Below are 20387 nucleotides of genomic sequence, written 5' to 3'. Positions count from 1 at the left end.
AGTCCAATCAACGACACGGGCCTAATGCATCCACCACAGACAAGCAGGACACAAAGCCGGATTTACAAAAAAACTAAAACTATAAAATATATTACATGTGTTAACAACTTTGACTCGTTGTAAAGCTGTCGGGTTGATCCCTCGTTCCCCTCTCCCTCAGACATTTGTGGAAAAGTTACTCAACCTTGTAAAAGCAAAGCATGTCTAAGAAACTATCCTTTAACAATGCCAAAGATCAAAAATGTTTTATTCATTTAATGTAACCTCTTCGAACCATGTCATGTCCGTTCAGTTTACAGAGCTAAGTTAGTATTTACTGAAGTACAGGATTTCCTCCTCCCTGTTGCTCTACTTTCCATGTGTTGTCTGTCACACTACAGCCTTCCTAAAACACAGCAGAAGGAACAGAGATGGCAGATGAGAGTGTATGTGTTGTGTTTAGGGTGGATTATGCTAAATGACGCCAATCCTGTTTTAATAACAGTAGATGTGTAACATTTGCTGGTGTAAAAGGGTGAATAAGAAACATATTGTTATAATGCATTGCATAATAAGGTTAAAAGTATCAATCTAGGTGGAAACCACTTGTCACTTCCTTCTTCTATTTCCTCTTAAATGTATAATCCCAGGACAGCTGTCTGATTGGTCCATGCGCTACGCGAGTGACTCTGGTTCATTTGCTCGTTTCACCCTTCAGAATGCCAGCTGTCTAAGGTCTTCCCCAGCTGCTAATTCTGCTTAAGACCAGCCTTACAGGACGAGGGAATGGCCCTGGACCAGAATCACAAGTGGTCCATAATCAGGAGCGGGCAAAGTACATATGCCCCATAAGTACACGTGAGACAGTGAATTTCTAGGCACTGAGGAAACTGTATTAGAATGAGAACAGATGTACCAGATGGGATTGTGTGGAAGTTATTGATGGCAGAGAACGCAAAGTTAAGTTCAGTATCAGTGAAGTGTTTAAACTAGGGCTGCACAGTATACCGACAGCTCAATATCAGTACGTTCAATGTTCATGTCGCAACAGACTGGAGTGCAATAATTAGTGCTTCATATATTCCAAGTGTTATGAACTTGCATTTTATATGCTAATGTAATATTTAGCCAGTTGGACAGAGTCTCACAGCAGCAGATGCTCCCACCGGACACATTAGATGTCGCCCAAAATACTGAAGATACCTGAGTGATGGAAGCACAGATAAGAAAGATGGGGAAGAAACAAATATGCATATATCCCAACTGATATAGTCATATTAATATCTGCCATTATTATCATCAACAAAAGATTTTTTTAATATTGTGCAGCCCTGGTTAAACAAGAAGTAAAAGGAAAGAAAAACAAATGTTTTTTTTTGGACATCATCTCTGCTGCCAATATCAACACTGCCTGCTTAAAATAAATATTTCCTATATTTCACAAAGTTCTTGATAAGAAATCATGGAAGGCTAAAATCTTCAGCTGATCAGAACTACAAAAACTGGAAATCAGAAATGTAACTTAAGTCTAAGGCTGTCTGACTGGTACATCTCGCCGTTTTGAGAAACAAACAAATAAAGGAATGACACTAAAAGTGTGCATTAGGCAACAAATTGGAACTTAAGAACCAAATCCCATTTTGCCAGCATCATCAGTTTTCGTTTAAATAGCTACCCAAATGTTTACTTTTAAGCAACAAAGTTATTTCCGGGGTGAACGTTTACCAGAAATAGTTTGATTTAATAAAGTCCTGAATGTGCTGAAGTACAGTAAAGTTAACCCGCAGCACACAGTCATGAGCATCATGTGATGCTCCCAGTGACTGACTGGCTTTAACCATGAATGCCGAAGTGAAACTTATCTAAAGAAGCAGTCTCATAATAAAGTCTGCCTTCCTTGAGGGGGTTCTGGCAGCCCTAAAGGAGAGAGAATAAGGTGGTATGCAATATAATTTTCAGAAGTTGCAGATTTCATGGTATGCTACTGTACTGGAGGGAAAATCTGTAAGGAGGGAAAATCAAACTTTTTTAAATCCATTTTCAGCATGGACCTAATCATTCAGAGAGTATATGGTAAAGCTGCTAAAGTCTTCAGTTAACTCCCATCACGCCCCAGCTGATGAAGTTCTCACAAAGAGCAGTTTCCTGCCTTGCTAGGGTCATACTGGTATGTTTCCTCTGTTTTGATAGGACTTGTCAATAATTTAGCCCATTTAACAATTCAGTGCAGTTCCAGTTATGTGTGTACAGAAGGGTTGCAGGAAAGGTTGCTCTGCTACTCAATAAACTTTCCCTTAAAGGTTGTAAAATTTAACAACTTGTGTTTCAGCTTTCTCCTACACTGCAGGTGTTGTGATCATATGCAGAGCTGTCTGTATGCAACATGCAGGGTCACTGTCACTGTGAAGGTTTCTTTGTAAAAAATCTATTTTACCAGCAAACATAGTTGCAACTTCAAAGATTACGTGTCTCAGAACACAGCTTTTAAAAGTGCAACAATAGCAGTTAATGAGGAAAAACAGAAATGATATTTGCTTAGTTGGCACTTTTTTAAGCTACTGAGACAGCGAAGGTCATTTTGTCTGAGTGAACTAATAGTGTTCCAAATAGAAATATTTGAGTGAAAGGTTTGTATTTGCTCAGATTTCTATTTTGCCTTTTTAATCTGGTTAAAGCACAATGGTTCTAGGAGTTTCAGTTTGACAAGCTAAGGTCTAGGTTTGGATTATCTACTCCACAGCTGACACTCCCCCCTCCCTCCCTCATAAGCATGCAATCTAAAAATAATTTAGCACTTCTAGCCACAAATCCATGAGTGTAGGACATGACTATGTGGCACAAGTCTTTGCAAAATGATGAATTCAAATAATCTGAGAAATATCATGAGGAGAAAGCCCTCTTTATAAGCTCTTTTTATAATGCTTAAGCAAAACTAAATTTTGCGTTAAAAAAATGTGGCAACAAAAAATTATTTCTCCTTTTGTTCTTTCTATTGGAAAGTCAGTTAAACCTGTTTGCCTGTTGTAGTTCACCCTAGGATTGATGTGTGTTTAATCTTTGCACAGCAGAGTTAAAACAGTTGCATTTGTTTAGATGTTGGCAGGATACGAGTAGCGAGTAAAAGACGATTACTCTGCCTTCCTGGCAACCTCAACTGTACAAATTGCTCAGAAGAGCATACGTTGAAAATAGAAAAAGGCCAACTAACTAAATCCTACTACATAATAATTAAGTAGTAGGAAAGATGGACAGTTGCAGAGATAAAGAAAAATCAGATGCTAGAATACTCATATCTGTACAAACTGCATAGGACTGAATTAAATCAGAGCAGGGATTACCTTGAGTATGAATTAATCTGATTTTGCAGCAGGTCAGGCAAACATCAAGACAGATGAACTAAAGCTTCACCCGAACCTTCAAATTCAAAGCCTATTGCATCCCAGCATACAGTTTTAAAGGACCTGTTAAAGCTCCTTAAGTCATTTGTTTGCACAGCAGGAAGCAACCTTGATGCACATAAAGTAATGTTTGTTCATTTAATCAGATGTCAGAACAGCAGAATGTCTTTATTGAAAGTCTTAGTCCAGCTACTACAAAATTACGGTCTTATCCGGACAATTTGATGTTACAAAACAAGCAATATAAAATGGAATATTGCAATGTTAAGGTTAGGGATAGACAAGGAAAACATTTTTCTTTCTCTCTACTTTGTCTTAACACTTGAAACACCATGCGATGCAGCCTCACCATCAATATTATTTTAACAGTGGGACTCAAGGGGAATACAGGGCTATATGATTGGAATATCTAAGCAGGACTGTTCACAGCAGCAGGCCATTTGTTCCAGTCAGCAGTAAATTCTAATGGTGGCCTTGTGAACACTGATGTATTGAGCAGCTTCATCATTTTAGAACAGACCCTACTAGCAAAAACAACTGCTAGTTATAATTGTTAGCATGGTCAAGCTTATTAGAATTAACTTCTGAAAAATTTACAATTAAAGCAAATTTGATTATAATACTAACAATTCCTGGGCATGTTTTAGATGGTCTGAAAGTAGAAGATAATAGAAGAAAGAAATGAAAATGCAACAGAATGATGCAAACGAATGGCCTAAAGTCTCAATGAATCGTGTTCATTCACATCCCTGGACATCAACAACGTCTTTCCTTAAATCAACAAGAGGAAATCCTCACGCACCATGTCTGTGGAGGTATTCAACTAGCAATTGTGGCAGCTTAAGGGTCCGACCAAAAGTCTTTACCCGTGTAGGCTCAGGCTAGCCAAGGAAGGCAGTTTAATGTTGGGGCCGTGTCAAAATGTGTAGCCAAACTTAGCAGACTGTTCTGTACTCAATCGTTTTTGTTTCAAATGTGAAATTCTCCCACAGACTGGAACCATCTGTCCGTGAAAAAAGTCACACCTAAAAACAGAGGGCAAACAAGCTACCATTATTCTTTTTAACTGGACCCACACAGGACAATGAAGCGACGGCAAAGAACATCTCGCCCCTCCACTCAATTTGTATAAACATCAGTGAAGTGTTTTCTATAATGTACACTGACTGCGTTGTTATATTTAGAACTGCCAGAAAACACAAACACGGTCAAAATGCTGGATGTTTTTGTTTGTTCCTGCTGGAGACGGAAATGCCTATGATATATCTGCTAATTTATACAACACTAGTTGATCAATTGGTTTATTTCTAAAATGCTGCTCATAATAGTATGTCGTATAGTGAATAAGCAATGCACTTAAGACAAAAAAGTTAAATATTGTCACACGCGCAGCAGTTGTGGGAATAAGCAGTAACATCATCTACGAATCTGTGTAGTGTTTCTGAAAATCTCATAGAAATGATGTATACTTAAGTTTTGCAAATCTAAAAATATTTAAGATGTTTTATTTTTTTAAATTAATCTTTATCTATAGCGGTAATGTCATCCAGAAACTCCTAAGCTGAAGACAGACATGTTTTAAACAGTTAAAACCAAGGAACAGAACTGATCTGTGTGGAAGTGGGAGAGTTAATGTGACATAAAATTTAGGATGTCTGCTCCTCCTACTAGAGAAAATACCGGTTCACATTCATAATGCAGGAAAACACAGCACTGAGTAACAGTAACTTGCAACAATACATTTTAAACATATTTTCACATTATACACACATTTCTGCTTAGCAAAAATGTAATGAATTTGATACAATCATGAGCCAAAATTCTCATACCATAAAATCACTTCACTGAAATGTGATGCTAGCTTTGTAACGAATCATTTACAGCTGAAAGGACCTGTAGAAAAATAGGAAAGTAGAAAATAGGTTTTAATTATTATGACTTGTAACATGAACTCACTGACCATGCGGAGCAAGAACTGGATTGTTTAAACACAAGATGATTTCAATGTCATATTCCAAACAAAGATGGCCTCAAAGGTTGTGTCTTGAGGTTGAAACGCTAGCTTCAATAGGCCTTAAAGGGTAAGTAGGGAATTTAACAGCATCTTGAAAGCTTTAACAGACTGTGTGTTATTCCGTACAAGAGGACAGCAATTCAGTGTCAATGGTGCTCAAGATGGTAGTTTTAATTGTGGATCAAAGGCTGAATCTGCTGGCACGCTGGAGATAACAATTAACAGTGCTTACTCAGCACAACTCGTGTAATCACAAATAATTTGAGCTAAAAAGTATGGTTATACACCTGAATTTTATAACAGTGATCACATGATCGAGTTTTACATCAAAATCATGATGAATAAAAATAAAATACCATATTATTCTGGGCATTCTTGCTCATTGCTCAGTCATTTAAACCCTACCTACGGCACCAACCATTTCATCTTGTCAAGAAACTGTAGATTAGCAAGAATGAAGAAATTCCGTCCCTCAAACAATTGTAATCTCAACAATAATAAAATAATCATCCGACATGTAATCCTAGAGAACGGATAGCAGAGAAGATCCCAGTGGAAGCTTGCGATCTTTTAATGATTCACACCCACAACAGCACACTATCTAGCACAGTAAGTGATGACTGCAGAATTAAATCCTTAAAAAGGTTGATGAAGCATTAGTGTGACGACTTAAAACCTGGAGGTGCTATGATGAATGTAGAGACAGATTGAAAAAAAAAAGAAAAGAAGCTGCCTGACCTTGTTTTGCAGCCAGTGGGGGAAGCTGCTGACTTGCAAGAGGACAGATGATGAGTTTCACACCAACAGTAAAAGCTTACCTTGTTTTGTGTTGAAGCTAATCTTTGACTCTGTTGTTAAATTAATAATACAATGAGAGAATCGCCACAATAGACCATGAAATTACACCTCTAAATGAACACAAAAACAACCTTAAGCAACCTATTCTGCAAAACAACCTATTTACTTATTTTTCAGCTCAACACTGAAGGACATACACATGGTCACTTTCAGAAGCATGGGAACAAATGGTGAACTTTGTCCATTATATAGAGAACTGGAAAAAGAAAATACAACAGCCATGTATCAGACCTGAAACTGATGTAAACATTGCGTTTATACGGGAGCGACTGCTGGATTAACACCAATCTTGCTGCCATTCAATGCAAAGTGCAGCTTTACTAACAGCTGCTGTATTAACTCCACAACCCTTTAATAATAGCATCTAATCTGAAATCTGTATAATCTGGACCATTCTACTTTTATTTAGGCGATAAAACATAGGCCACTTTGGCAAATCAAAATGTAAAATAAACAAAAACATTTTGAACAAGTCTCTATTTGGATAGGACTGTTCGATTGTTACGCAGAATAGAAACAAAATCTGTATAAAGCATACACAGAGAAAAATTATTTAATCTTTAAATACAGCTGCCGACGTCTTCATGGCACGTCTGCAGGGAGGGACATGGAGATGAGGGAGACCTAATTACAGTTCTCTGGCTCGACACGAGGGATAAGTACAGAGGAAAAAAAGGCTGTTGAGGAAAAAGAAAAAAAAAGGCAAGAAGAGATGTTACAACATGCAAATAAACACAAGCAAAAGCAAACCAACAAGGCAGCAAAGCAAACAGAATCGCTCTTCATGATCAGTTCAAGGAAAGATCCCTAAAGGTAAAAGTGAAAAGATGAGAGCGTGCCTTTTTCAGAGCAGGAAAACCATGTTTATTCTGCAGAGTGCAACGTCTTCCATCTGTGGTAACTGGCAAGTGACATGAGTTTTTGTGATTCCCCATCAGTTTATTGAAAGGGAAAATTGCCTTCACATTCACATCCTGCACAACGTTTATTACTAACAGTCTACATTAAAACCAGCATTTCGTTGTTCTACTGAAATCAGTCTTTCTAGTCCTTTAAGTGCTTGATGTTATGCTAAAGCAATGTTTCTTGATTACAACCACTTCCATGCATGTGTTAGAGGATTTCCAGCTTAAACACATCTTATTTAAATTGATGTGTTAGAAATAGGCTTCTGCAGAATTTGATGACAAGCTGTTGAGAAACCTGTGAACCCAGGTTAAGAAACACTACTGTAAATTGTTACTGCCTCTATACAGGTCCTTCTCAAAAAATTTGCATATTGTGATAAAGTTCATTATTTTCTATAATGTCATGATGAAAATGTAACATTCATATATTTTAGATTCATTGCACACTAACTGAAATATTTCAGGTCTTTTATTGTCTTAATATGGATGATTTTGGCATACAGCTCATGAAAACCCAAAATTCCTATCTCACAGAATTAGCATATTTCATCCGACCAATAAAAGAAAAGTGTTTTTAATACAACAAACGTCAACCTTCAAATAATCATGTACAGTTATGCACTCAATACTTGGTCAGGAATCCTTTGGCAGAAATGACTGCTTCAATGCGGCGTGGCATGGAGGCAATCAGCCTGTGGCACTGCTGAGGTCTTATGGAGGCCCAGGATGCTTCGATAGCAGCCTTTAGCTCATCCAGAGTGTTGGGTCTTGAGTCTCTCAACGTTCTCTTCACAATATCCCACAGATTCTCTATGGGGTTCAGGTCAGGAGAGTTGACAGGCCAATTGAGCACAGTGATACCATGGTCAGTAAACCATTTACCAGTGGTTTTGGCACTGTGAGCAGGTGCCAGGTCATGCTGAAAAATGAAATCTTCATCTCCATAAAGCTTTTCAGCAGATGGAAGCATGAAGTGCTCCAAAATCTCCTGATAGCTAGCTGCATTGACCCTGCCCTTGATAAAACACAGTGGACCAACACCAGCAGCTGACACGGCACCCCAGACCATCACTGACTGTGGGTACTTGACACTGGACTTCTGACATTTTGGCATTTCCTTCTCCCCAGTCTTCCTCCAGACTCTGGCACCTTGATTTCCGAATGACATGCAGAATTTGCTTTCATCCGAAAAAAGTACTTTGGACCACTGAGCAACAGTCCAGTGCTGCTTCTCTGTAGCCCAGGTCAGGCGCTTCTGCCGCTGTTTCTGGTTCAAAAGTGGCTTGACCTGGGGAATGCGGCACCTGTAGCCCATTTCCTGCACACGCCTGTGCACGGTGGCTCTGGATGTTTCTACTCCAGACTCAGTCCACTGCTTCCGCAGGTCCCCCAAGGTCTGGAATCGGCCCTTCTCCACAATCTTCCTCAGGGTCCGGTCACCTCTTCTCGTTGTGCAGCGTTTTCTGCCACACTTTTTCCTTCCCACAGAGGTGCCTTGATACAGCACTCTGGGAACAGCCTATTCGTTCAGAAATTTCTGTCTGTGTCTTACCCTCTTGCTTGAGGGTGTCAATAGTGGCCTTCTGGACAGCAGTCAGGTCGGCAGTCTTACCCATGATTGGGGTTTTGAGTGATGAACCAGGCTGGGAGTTTTAAAGGCCTCAGGAATCTTTTGCAGGTGTTTAGAGTTAACTCGTTGATTCAGATGATTAGGTTCATAGCTCGTTTAGAGACCCTTTTAATGATATGCTAATTTTGTGAGATAGGAATTTTGGGTTTTCATGAGCTGTATGCCAAAATCATCCGTATTAAGACAATAAAAGACCTGAAATATTTCAGTTAGTGTGCAATGAATCTAAAATACATGAATGTTAAATTTTCATCATGACATTATGGAAAATAATTAACTTTATCACAATATGCTAATATTTTGAGAAGGACCTGTATACAGTGCCTTGGAAAAGCATTTATTGTATTTTATTGGGATTTTATGATACACCCACAAAAAAAATGTCCCACCCCTAATTCTTCTTTGCAAAATATCTCAAGCTCTGCCTGGCTGCATGGAGAGTTTTAAAACATCAATTTTTCTGTTCTGAGTTACCATGGGCCTCTTGGCTGCTTTGGATAAGACTTTGTTTCCCTAACCAGTCAGTTTTGCTAGTACCCCGTCTGGTGTGTTTCATGGTTTTCACACTCCTGAGCAAGCAGCATTACACAGAGATGGACAATATTTACTAAATAGGTATCTTCTGAAAAATAATTTGCTAAAGTGGGTTTTATTTTCCCCCCAAGTACTACGTTGTGTCTTTGACATAAAATCCACAACATCTGAGATTGTAACAGGAGAAATTGTGAAAAAGGTCAGAGTATGAAATCTATTGAAAGCTTTATGTAAAGACCCCATATCTGTGGGGAATGTGTACACTAGATCTTCTTATACCTCAAACAGAGGTGTACGTACTACACATAAATAATCTTGCTCTGTCTTAGCACATACGAGAGAACTCTCATATTTGAGTAGCTGTGCAGCAGTTTAGCCCGGGTAGATAGTTGCTGGTACAAATAAGCTTAAGTGCACAAGAGCTCAAGCTGTATGTTGACTTTGAGCGAACACTTCCAATGCACAGGCACAAGGCAGTAAAAGGCTCATACAAACAACATTTCCATCACTAAGATGAGCCAATATTTGAACTTAAATAATTTGTCCGCTGGTGCTTTAAAGATGAAGCAGTCTGGTGGCTATTTCAGTGGTCTAATCCAGGAAAAGCAACGAAACAGATAGACTGTAAAAAAATAAGTGATTAAAAAGAACGACGTTATCCCTTTTTAATGAGATAATAGGATCTCTGTATAAGAGATTTACAGTGGAAGAGACAGAACAAGTCCTGGGAGACTCAGCTGATCAGCAGCAGGATACGCCAAGCAGCCTCGCTGCAGATAAAGAGAGTCGGTTGAGAGAAAACAACCTACTAGTGCAAAAGAGAGAAAGGTAAACCTTAAAATGAGGATGTTTGTCTGAGTAGCTGTTTCCTTAACTCCACCTTGACAAAGAGTGCGATTAATTTGAAGTTAGTATTCTACTTATAGCAAGGTATTAGCAAATGATAGGATTTCAAGAAAAACTAAAACGTTTAAGTCTTAAACTAGATTAGGATTTCCAAAGAATACCTAACGAAGTAAGTCAGTACTGACGATGTCTCTCTCACCATCTTTGCTACGTTGGAAGTAAAACAGGTCAAACCAACATGCAAAGCAGTGACATACGGCAATGTATAATTCATAAAAAGGATAGGGAACTTAGGAGTGCCACAGCAATGGGTTTAAGCACAATCATTATCAATAAAGTAATTTTAATAAAAAAACAAAAAAACACATTTTAAGATTGAAACCCAAAACAAGATGTGATGGTGGTGAAGGCAAGTTATTTTATAGGTACTGATTTGTAAAAAGTGATACTTTGGTCAGTTTATGCGTGGTGATAGAAAAACGCAGCTGAAACGTGAAACTCCACCAACTTTACGGTGCGCACGCCAGAGAGCTGGTGCTTTTTGCTTTTTGGAGACACAGGAAGCTGCTGGGGGTTGGAAGACAGATCAAGGAGGATGTGAAAGCAGCTAAACTGTAGCAGTAACAGGAACACATTAAGATGCAAGGAGACAAAGATGGGAGGAATCTACGATGGTTTAGTTGAAAAGGTTTAGTGTAAATACTTGAAAACAGGCTAAAACCAAGAACAACTAGTGTGGAGCTTACACAGATCAGACAACATTTAGAGTGGAACACAGTTTAGACAATTCAGATTTGACTAATGTGGCATTGTGGTTCAGGTTCCTAAAACAGGTTAATGTTCTACATGAAGGTCTTAACAGGACATTAGATATATATTCCAACAACCTGGAGTACCCTTCAAGGCACTTTAGGTTTCAGCAATAATTACACTCAGATAAGTTATTCAACCATGCCTATATTAGCCTTGATTTTAGCCCTGTTTCAAGTTCTGTAGCATTACCTAAAATGACTCAGTAACGTGCTGCTGCCCAAGACCCATCGCTAATTAAGTTGAAGGTATTATTTTTAGGCCAAGTACTTCTAGCTACTCCCTTACGGTACCTGGAAACTGAAGGGCTGTTAAGAACTACACATGCATTTTGTTCCAAAACATCTGCTGTCCTGATTGGGTAGCTGACCTAAAAGCTGGTCAGCCGTTAGAAGACAAGCAAAACAGCCGTTCTCTTTATTGCTGTATACAGGCTGAATAAAACCTGGAAATTACTAATCCATTTCTGAAGTTTTAGGATTAGACTGATTCTTACACAAATCTTTCTGAAAAATAGTTGTTACAAGTGTAGCTGACATGTTCTGCCTCCTGCTGATGCAATCCCTTTGCAGTTATGTCAAAGGTTATTTGTATGGGGAGGGAGGAGGTCAAAAAGAGAACCCTCAAAACAAAGAACTAAGAATGTCCCTGATTTCTTGGGTGTTATTTTCTGTTATAGGAACAAGTAGAACAAACAGGAAGCGAAGGAACCCATCAGTTCTCAGGCTTGTTGCACTTTGGCTACAATTCCTGAGAAGTACAACAATTTTATCATTGGATGCAATATAAAAGTGACAGCGTGATAAAAACTAAAGACAGGTTAGAAAAGCACGATAGAGATAGAGAGATTGTAAGACATGCTACCTGGGTATGGTTCAACGATCTGTTAATAAGAGCTGTTTCGGTCAGCTATAAAGGCTGTTAATCTTTATTTATTTAAAGAGGAAATGAGAACAAGTGTACAATGCTCAAGGCAATGACAAGATGTGACTGTGGCCTACACTTGCTTGTTGGTGTTACTCTAGATCCACTTGCTCCAACAGCGAAGGAGCAAACTAAACCAGTGTTTGATCCAACTCTTTATGACCTTTACAGGCATGATGTTAAAAATCTGGCATTTCACATGATGGATGCATCTGAATAATCTGTTGTTCATTTTCATTTTAGATTTACTCTGCTTAGTATTGAAAGGTCTGGATTAAATGTTTTGAGATTACAATTTTTGAAGATATTTCAGTGCTGACCTTTAAACCATTCGGCATGGAAACCAAAGTATAAAATGGTGAAATAATAAGCACAATCAACTAACTTGTGGAAACATCTGTAACCTGAGACCAACTGGTAACTGAGCCCAGACAATACAGCAAAAATAAAAAATAAAAAAAAATAAAATGGAAAAAAACAAATGAAAAAAGGATCTTAAAGGCAAGAAACTTCCCCTTATTTACCATGCATGATGAGAAATTACTTTGTGAAGCTAGGCTGGTCCCCTTTATGCAAATAAAGAAAAGGCATGAACTTTTACATTTGTGCTATAAAAAGTTTTTTTTTTTTTTTTACATAACTTAACAGTCCGGTGCGCTCAAAGGTTTTTACCACCACGGCCTAATGAAACCTGCTGTATTCACATTAAGTCAGCTTGAACTGACTGAAGCGATAAAAAAGGAAGGGCATTTCAACAGCTCTGCCTGTCATGTACAGATAACGGTGCAGATGCAATATGTTGGGTATACAACACACGCTTTATAATAATACGTCATCTCTGTAAAAAATAAATAAAAATTAAACGAGCCCTTTATTTCAGAAAAGGTGAGACGCTTGTTAGTCTACAGCTGTAATCAACCCAAAAAGATCAGCCTTGTATGCATACATTTTTGTTTTCTAAAAGTGGGTGTATGCCCAAAGATGAAAACTTGTACTTTGTGTACCAGATGTGAATCTTAAACTGCTAAGTGATATAGCCAATACTGTTATGATGCCTAAATATATCCATGTGAACAAAGCTGAACCGTGTTGTATGTTTGACTCCACGTACAAACTACAGATGGTGTTATATCAAATCAGACAGTGTCTTCTTTGGCTCTAAGGAGCTGCAAGCTTTCAATAGAACGTTGGTTACAGAGAGACATATGACAAACAATGTCATATGTCAAAGCATGAAAGGAAGAACATCAATGCTCTGAAAGGGTCTGCATAGCTGAGAAATTTTCTTGCTGCATGGCAACAGTGAAATGGGCCAATCCAATCAAAGACTGGGGTTAAAATTAGTAGTGGTAGTTGTGGACAAAAGTGGTTACAACGGTTTTTACCATCAAATGTTTTTAAACTTTTTTTTCACTAAAATGGTAAACTCCCCTTGACTGAGCTGTTTTTGTCTTAATCTCCAACATGTAACGTCCAGCTCTGTGAATGAATAATTAATGATTGTTTATGGATGAAAGGACAGTTAAATTACTCTGTTGCAGCGTAATATTGTCGCTGAATGTAGCTTCTTTTTAAACCGTTCAACCAACATTTTACACACACCCAGCACCCTGGGCACCAAAGAGGAAACGAGTTGGACAAGAGGCCTGCCATATGCAGGATGTGTAACAGTCAGCAGAAACATGACTAATACATGTCAGCCATGTAACTAAGGTTGGAAGTCACACAGCTGATTATACCTGCCACTGTCAACTAATGGACAGTCAAGCAAGCGATGTCAAAGCTACCCCCTACCATAGAAAAGGCAACCTTAATTGAAAAGTTAGCAACTTCTACAGTAAAAGATCTGCGACCATCAACAGTTGCTGAGCTTCCAGGCTACGGAGTATTCTCTTGATACAAATATCTCAGCTCGAAGATATTTCACCGACACAATGGGGGGACAGGTTGCACCATGTTGCATCAACAATCAATTTCTATTCACGCCAGTGCCTTCAGAACAGTAATCGGATGATCAGGTACCTTAAGATTCCCACCACTAATACTTAGAATACAGTTGATGGTCACATTTTCACAAGCAAATCGACCTGCTTTAATGAAAATTCTAATTCTCATCTAAACGTAGGCAAAAACAAGGATCAGTGGTCATTTGCACTTCTTCGTGGTGAAGAAAAGACCAAAGAACAAAGGCCAGCATTCTGGGTATGTTTACATCTAATGCAATACTGTGACCAATGACCTTATACCACAGGTCTCAAACTCCAGTCCTTAAGGACCAGTTTGCTGCAACTTTCAGATGTGTCTCTGTGTCAACACACCTGAACTACAATAACAGGTTGTGACTCTGTACAACATGAGAGCCTGAGGAGGTAAACGAGAGCCATTTGATTCAGGTGTATTTGACTTGAAACGAATCAAACAGTTGCAAGACACCGGCCCCCGAGGACTGGATTTATACACCCCAGCCTTACACCACAAAGGTTATTGAACCTTTTAATAAACAGTGTAGAACCCTCTTTTCATATCTCTGGCTATATTTTGGCAAAGTCTCTCCATTGCTTTAAACCATATTACATGTTCCAACACCATTGAGAGGCTTTAAGAGAACAAATCACATGCCAACCTGATGACATAATACGACTAAAATCTGAATAATTAATGCAGTCATTGCTTACTCCAAGTATGACCCTGTACTTGACATGCACAAGCCGGTCGGAATTATAGCACATCATCATGCCCCAATGAAGGGTAAGGGTGTAAACTCTGGGTGGAAAATAGTAGTTTTATACACCATCATCAAGATAAGAGCTCATGTTAGTAACGTAGCCACTATCTCTGAGTGACACTGAAGATAGAATGAATTTAAGCATTCTGTTTACATGCAAAGCCTTAACACGAGCTTGTTCTCTTATGTGAGGGACTCTTTGTATTAGAAGCAGAGCTGTTTAGTATTAGCATCAGCAGATAGCACAGGTGACAGGCCCACAGGACACACTGTGGAAAGTCTCCCAGAGGAAATGGTTTGACATAAAGAAGGAATCTGAACATCTTAGTGAACAGTATAGAAGACAACGGAGCACAGTTATTGTCAGTTCTATATAATGGAGTTTCCTTGTCCTGATCAAAACTACAACTTTTTTGGAGAATGTACTTATATCATTGGTCAGGTTTTCAAATGTGGAAATAATTATATGCCATACAGTAGGGAGAACACGTATTTGATACACCACAGATTTTGCAGGTACTCCCACCTGCAAATCAGTAAAAGTCTTTAATTTTTTATCATAGGTGATCTTCAACTGTGGGTGACGGAATTTGCATTTTATTGCATGACAAAAGTATTTGATACATCAGAAAAACAAAACTTAAAATTTGGTACAGAAACATTTGATTGCGATTACAGATATCAAATGTTTCCTGTAGTTCTTGACCAGGTTTGCAGACACAGCAGCAGGGATTTTGGACCACTCCTCCTTACAGGTCTTCTCTAGATCCTCCAGGTTTCGGGGCTGTCGCTGGGCAATGTGGACTTTCAGCTCTTCCAAAGATTTTCAGTTGGGTTCAGGTCTGGAGACTGGCTAGACCACTTCAGGACCTAGAGATGCTTCTTACAGAGCCACTCCTTAGTTGCCATGGCTGTGCGCTTTGGGTCATTGTCATGCTTGAAGACCCAGCCACGACCCATCTTCAATGCTCTTACTGAGGGAAGGAGGTTGTTGGCTAAGATCTCCTGATACATGGCTCCATCCATCCTCCCCTCAATATGGTGCAGTCATTCTGTCCCTTTTGCAGAAAAGTATCTCCAAAGAATGATGTTTCCACCTCCATGCTTCATGGCAGGGATGGTGTTCTCGGGGGTTGTACTCATCCTTCTTCTTCCTCCAAACACGGCGAGTGGAGTTCAGACCAAAAAGCTCCATTTTGTCTCATCAGACCACATGACCTTCTCCCATTCCTCCTCTGGATCATCCAGATGATTCATCATTGGCCAACTTCAGACGGGCCTGAACATGCGCTGGCTTGAGCAGGGGACCTTGCGTGCGCTGCAGGCCTTGAATCCATGGCGGCGTGGTGTGTTACTAATGGTCTTCTTTGAGACTGTGGTCCCAGCTCTCTTCAGGTCATTGACTAGGTCCTGCCGTGTAGTTCTGGGCTGATCCCTCACCTTCCTCATGATCATTGATCTCACCTCGTGGGGTGAGATCTTGCATGGAGCTCTTAGACCGAGGGAGATTGACCCTCATCTTGAACTTCTTCCATTTTCTTATAATTGCATCAACAGTTGTTGCCTTCTCACCAACCTGCTTGGCTATTTTCCTGTAGCCCATCCCAGCCTTGTGCAGCTCTACTATTTGATCCCCGATGTCCTCACACAGCTTTCTGGTCTTGGCTATGGTGGAGAAGTTGGAGTTTGTTTGATTGAGTGTGTGGACAGGTGTCTTTTAGACAGATAACGAGTTCAAACAGGTGCAGTTAATACAAGTGATGAGTGGAGAAGAACTAACAGGTCTGTGAGAGCTGGGATTCATACTGGTTGGCAGGTGATCAAACATTTATGTCACTTCACACACAATGTGATTTTCTGGATTTTTGTTTTAGATTTTGTCACTCACAGTTGAACATTACCTATGGATAGAAATAAATTGAAGACTTCAACATGCTTTGCAAGTGGGAAAACCTGCAAAATCGGCAGTGTATAAAATATTTGTTCTTCCCACTGCATTATATATTCAAGCTATCCAACTGGGCTGAAAAGGTGTGTCCATATATGAAAGAGAGAAAGGATGACATTATAGGAATACCATTTCTTAAAATGATCTGGAAGCAAATTCATTTAGTGTAAAAAAAGACCCAGAAACTTAAAATGCTAAAAAAATAAGTTAATTTTAATAGAATTAAACCCATTACTTAGTCAATACACATTACCTTTTGTTCTCATCACTATGGAAAATGGATATTTCACTGGCATCAGAATCCCTGTGTTTTTAGGGCGTATAGCTGCTTATGTCTTATCAGAGCTCAGTCAGGTCCACACTGACTGCAGATGAGAGGAGTTTAAGTAGCCCTCATTATTTCTTCAGAATAGAAAAAGCAGAGCGGTTCTAAAACGTCTTCACTCATCCTACTAAAGAAACTGTGAATCTCTACACATAGCTGTGACATGAGAACGTGCAAAAAAAAAGTGTCAGGGATTTCTTTTTCCAACACGCAGTAATATCTGGCTGTCTTCTATAAACAATAAGTAAAACAAATAGGTCTAATTTAGTTGTCCCCAAGCATTTCAAGACCACACATTTGTTGATTCATGACCTAAACCTTGCTAATCACCGGTGACATTTACTTAAACAACCAAGTGATGCACCCTTTCCTTGCTGTCCGATACTGTAAAAAAAAAAAAAAAAAAAAAAAAAAGGATATTTCCTGTTAAGTTCTTGGGTTGCAAAAATAAAATAGCAAATTTAGAACAAAACAGACCCTTGTTAAAACTGGAGGAAGAGGACAAGAACATTTCCTCTTCACTAGGCAAACAGAACTCCTATTTAGCTCAGCATCTCCTAAGCTGACTTTCTGTGTGTTATTAGGCTTCCAGCTCAGATAAGAAGTCTTTCCAATACACGTCGCTGAAACAGCACCGATCCCCTGATAGAACAGTGAAGTAATCCTCAACATCCAGTGTTACATAAAAATATTTTAAATCTAACATTGTCGTATATGATGCATATGATTTTCTGTGAAACCACAATAATGTACCAAGTCCTCCTATGTGAAAGTAAAGCCAATGTTGCCTTAAGAAGAAATTTATTGTTAATGGGGGACATTGCTGTTAAACACATTTTTTGTTTATTGGGAGTCTCTGAAAGCCTAGAAAATTTGAATTTAGTCACTTCAGATCCTGCGATGATATATTTAGATGCTTTTTGAGTCATATTTGGTCAGTCTGCTCAGATTTTTCCATTTTTGTTCTGTATTACATCACAGTATTTTCTGTGGAACTTCTAAAGATGGTCAAGGATTTCCAGCTTACCAATCCAGCAAATCCGCCATTTTCTTCTCTCAAAGTATCCTTGTAGTTCAAGTTGAAGGATGATAAAGCAGCAAGCGGAAAAATCTAAATGTTCTGTTGTCGGGTGTATTAACCCACACCAGTCATTACACCGTCCCCCAGGATCAGAACCTCTTCAAAGAGCCTGGTTACATTATATTGTTCATGGAAATCTACTCCCATTCCCCCCCCACTTCAAGGATGTGTTCTTCAGCAACCTTCGCCAGTATCAGGAAGGATTTGCTGAAAGACTTAATGTGATTAAGGGGTCAGTTCCTTGTGTCTATGGAAACGACACAAGCAGCAAAGCGGTAAGCTGCAAATAATGCAAATATGACAACAAACTTTATTTTAGACATGAATTTATTATGTGTGTTGATATGACGTCCTGGCCGTTGTTTTGATAGCAGCAGCATCGTTCCTTCTGCTTGTGTTAGGGCTGTGTGCTGCTTGTAGCTCCTTGAGGACAGAACTTTACTCGTGTTTTAAATAGTATTACATTAACAGTTTTGCATTGTTTTTGCCGTTTCTGTAGCGCTAGATAATTGTTATCAAACTTCAACAATGGCAGCGGGTCAAAGTAGAGTGATCTTTGACCTGGATGGCGCCAGGTGTGAAGTGCCTCAACAGCATTTAAAGAGACAGCACCAAAGACGCACCTCAGAACAGGGGTAAAAGAGGGGCCTGCGGAACTACAATAACAAGGAGTTCAGACCAAAGCATCGCAGTTCCACTTTATATAGACCATGACTGAATGATTTAAATGTTAAAAAGGAAGGATTTAAAAGCATAATATGTCGCCTTTAAGATAAAGAATAAACAGATTAAATTAAAAAAATCTACAAAACTTAGTGGCTTTTTACATGTGTTCTTTGTAAGGTAGCCAAATTTGATCAATGGGTAACTTAATATTAGCAATTTTTAGATCCATTTTTGGACTACAGTCAATTCCCCAGAAATTTTTTTTTTGAAAAACCTTAAAACTAAGAACAGAAACTAGAATCCTTAAAGATGGTATTGACAGTGAAAAATGTATTTTACTGGGGCCGGCTCGTGGTGCAGCAGAATGTGCAGCCCATGTACCGAGGCCTCAGACCTTGACGCAGATGTCCTGGGTTCGAGTCCCAACCTGCCGAGACCTTTCCTGCATATCTTCCCACCATCCTATCTATTACAGTGATGCTCAGCAAGAGGACGCAGTATTTAAATCAGATGGAGAGGTTCGGTGCAGAAAAATTACAGGAAGCACAAACATTTAGGCATCATGACTAAAAAAATATATATATTTTTTTTAGGCAACCAGAAAGTTTAAAGCTTTGAGTAAAATCCGCCTAATGATCCAAAAAAAAAAAAAAAAAAAAAAACTCTTTATTGTTTAATAGTTTCTTTAACCTTCAATTTGCCTTCACTAGTACAATGTGCATCATTTCTTTTTAATGATTGCTAATAGTTAATGATTGTTTTCGTTTAATAAAAAACAGTATCTACCCTTGAAATGCAGTTTCCTTCTGGTTTTGTGTGCAGTCAGAGTGAGTAGCACAATGAGAAGGGAGAAAGTACCTAAACAAAACCATTTTTCCATTAAATGTGACTTTATAGATTCCCCTAGAATATCATTGCTGATATTTGTCCCTTTCCATCTAACACAAAGCCAGGTGAATCATCGCCAATGCTTCACAGACTTGAATGACATCTATAGGTCTTTACATTAACTGATAAGCAGCTGATGCTTACCTTGAGGACTTCCCCACGTTTGAAACTAAGCTCATCATCGGCAGTAGCTTTAAAGTCGTATTTGGCAATGGCCTCCATGGTCTTGGTGACTCACTGCAAAACAACTCAGCTGTAGTTATTCTTCTATAATGAAATCGACACTTTATCCTGCCTTCCGTGGTCAAAAGCCTTTCTCCGAGTCTCTCCTCCTGTCTATGACCCGTTCCTTTAGGGCTTGGACCTTACATAAAGGTCACAGTACAGTACCTGCAAACAAGGAAGAATAGGACACTGAAACTAGTAATTTTTACAACGGCAGCATAGGCAGTTACAGTTAGGAAATATTGACAGTGTAATAAGCAAATGGTTGATTAATACTGGACAGACAAAAAAAATAAAGTAACTTTCCAAACCACTAAACTTAATGTGTGATTCCCCTACAGGAATCTTTTCAGAAACAAAGGTAGTTTTCTGGGGTAGTTTTTCTGCCCCTGCCGAAACCAGGGCCAAAGCAGACAATAGGCTGGTACAACTTTTTATAAGGACCAAGGACTAAAGGGGGAGCTTTGTGATTGGAGGAGGCCAAACATTTCCCAGTGGATTGATATCCCCAACATTTTTAAATACGTTCTCTCCTTTCTACTCCACTGCAGTGCATAGTTGCTGTTAACTTTAAGTTATGGGGTAGAGTTGTATTACAACATTTAAACCAAGCCATCCACGCTGCATA

The 20387-nt window shown here is 39.0% G+C and overlaps 1 protein-coding gene across 1 annotated transcript in view; it reads right to left on the bottom strand.

Annotated features, from left to right (window-relative positions):
* LOC124863971 (growth factor receptor-bound protein 2) overlaps window positions 1-19880 on the bottom strand; it is a 30154-nt gene extending 10274 nt beyond the window's left edge. The window contains exon 1 of the mRNA XM_047358565.1: window positions 19679-19880. Coding sequence (XP_047214521.1) covers window positions 19679-19756 — 78 coding nt within the window. The 5' untranslated portion in view covers window positions 19757-19880. The remainder of the gene's footprint in view (window positions 1-19678) is intronic.
* Window positions 19881-20387: the final 507 nt, after the last annotated feature.

The sequence above is a fragment of the Girardinichthys multiradiatus genome, chromosome Y (assembly GCF_021462225.1).
Source record: "Girardinichthys multiradiatus isolate DD_20200921_A chromosome Y, DD_fGirMul_XY1, whole genome shotgun sequence".
Classification (NCBI taxonomy): domain Eukaryota; kingdom Metazoa; phylum Chordata; class Actinopteri; order Cyprinodontiformes; family Goodeidae; genus Girardinichthys; species Girardinichthys multiradiatus.
This window is presented reverse-complemented; position numbering and strand designations above follow the sequence as displayed.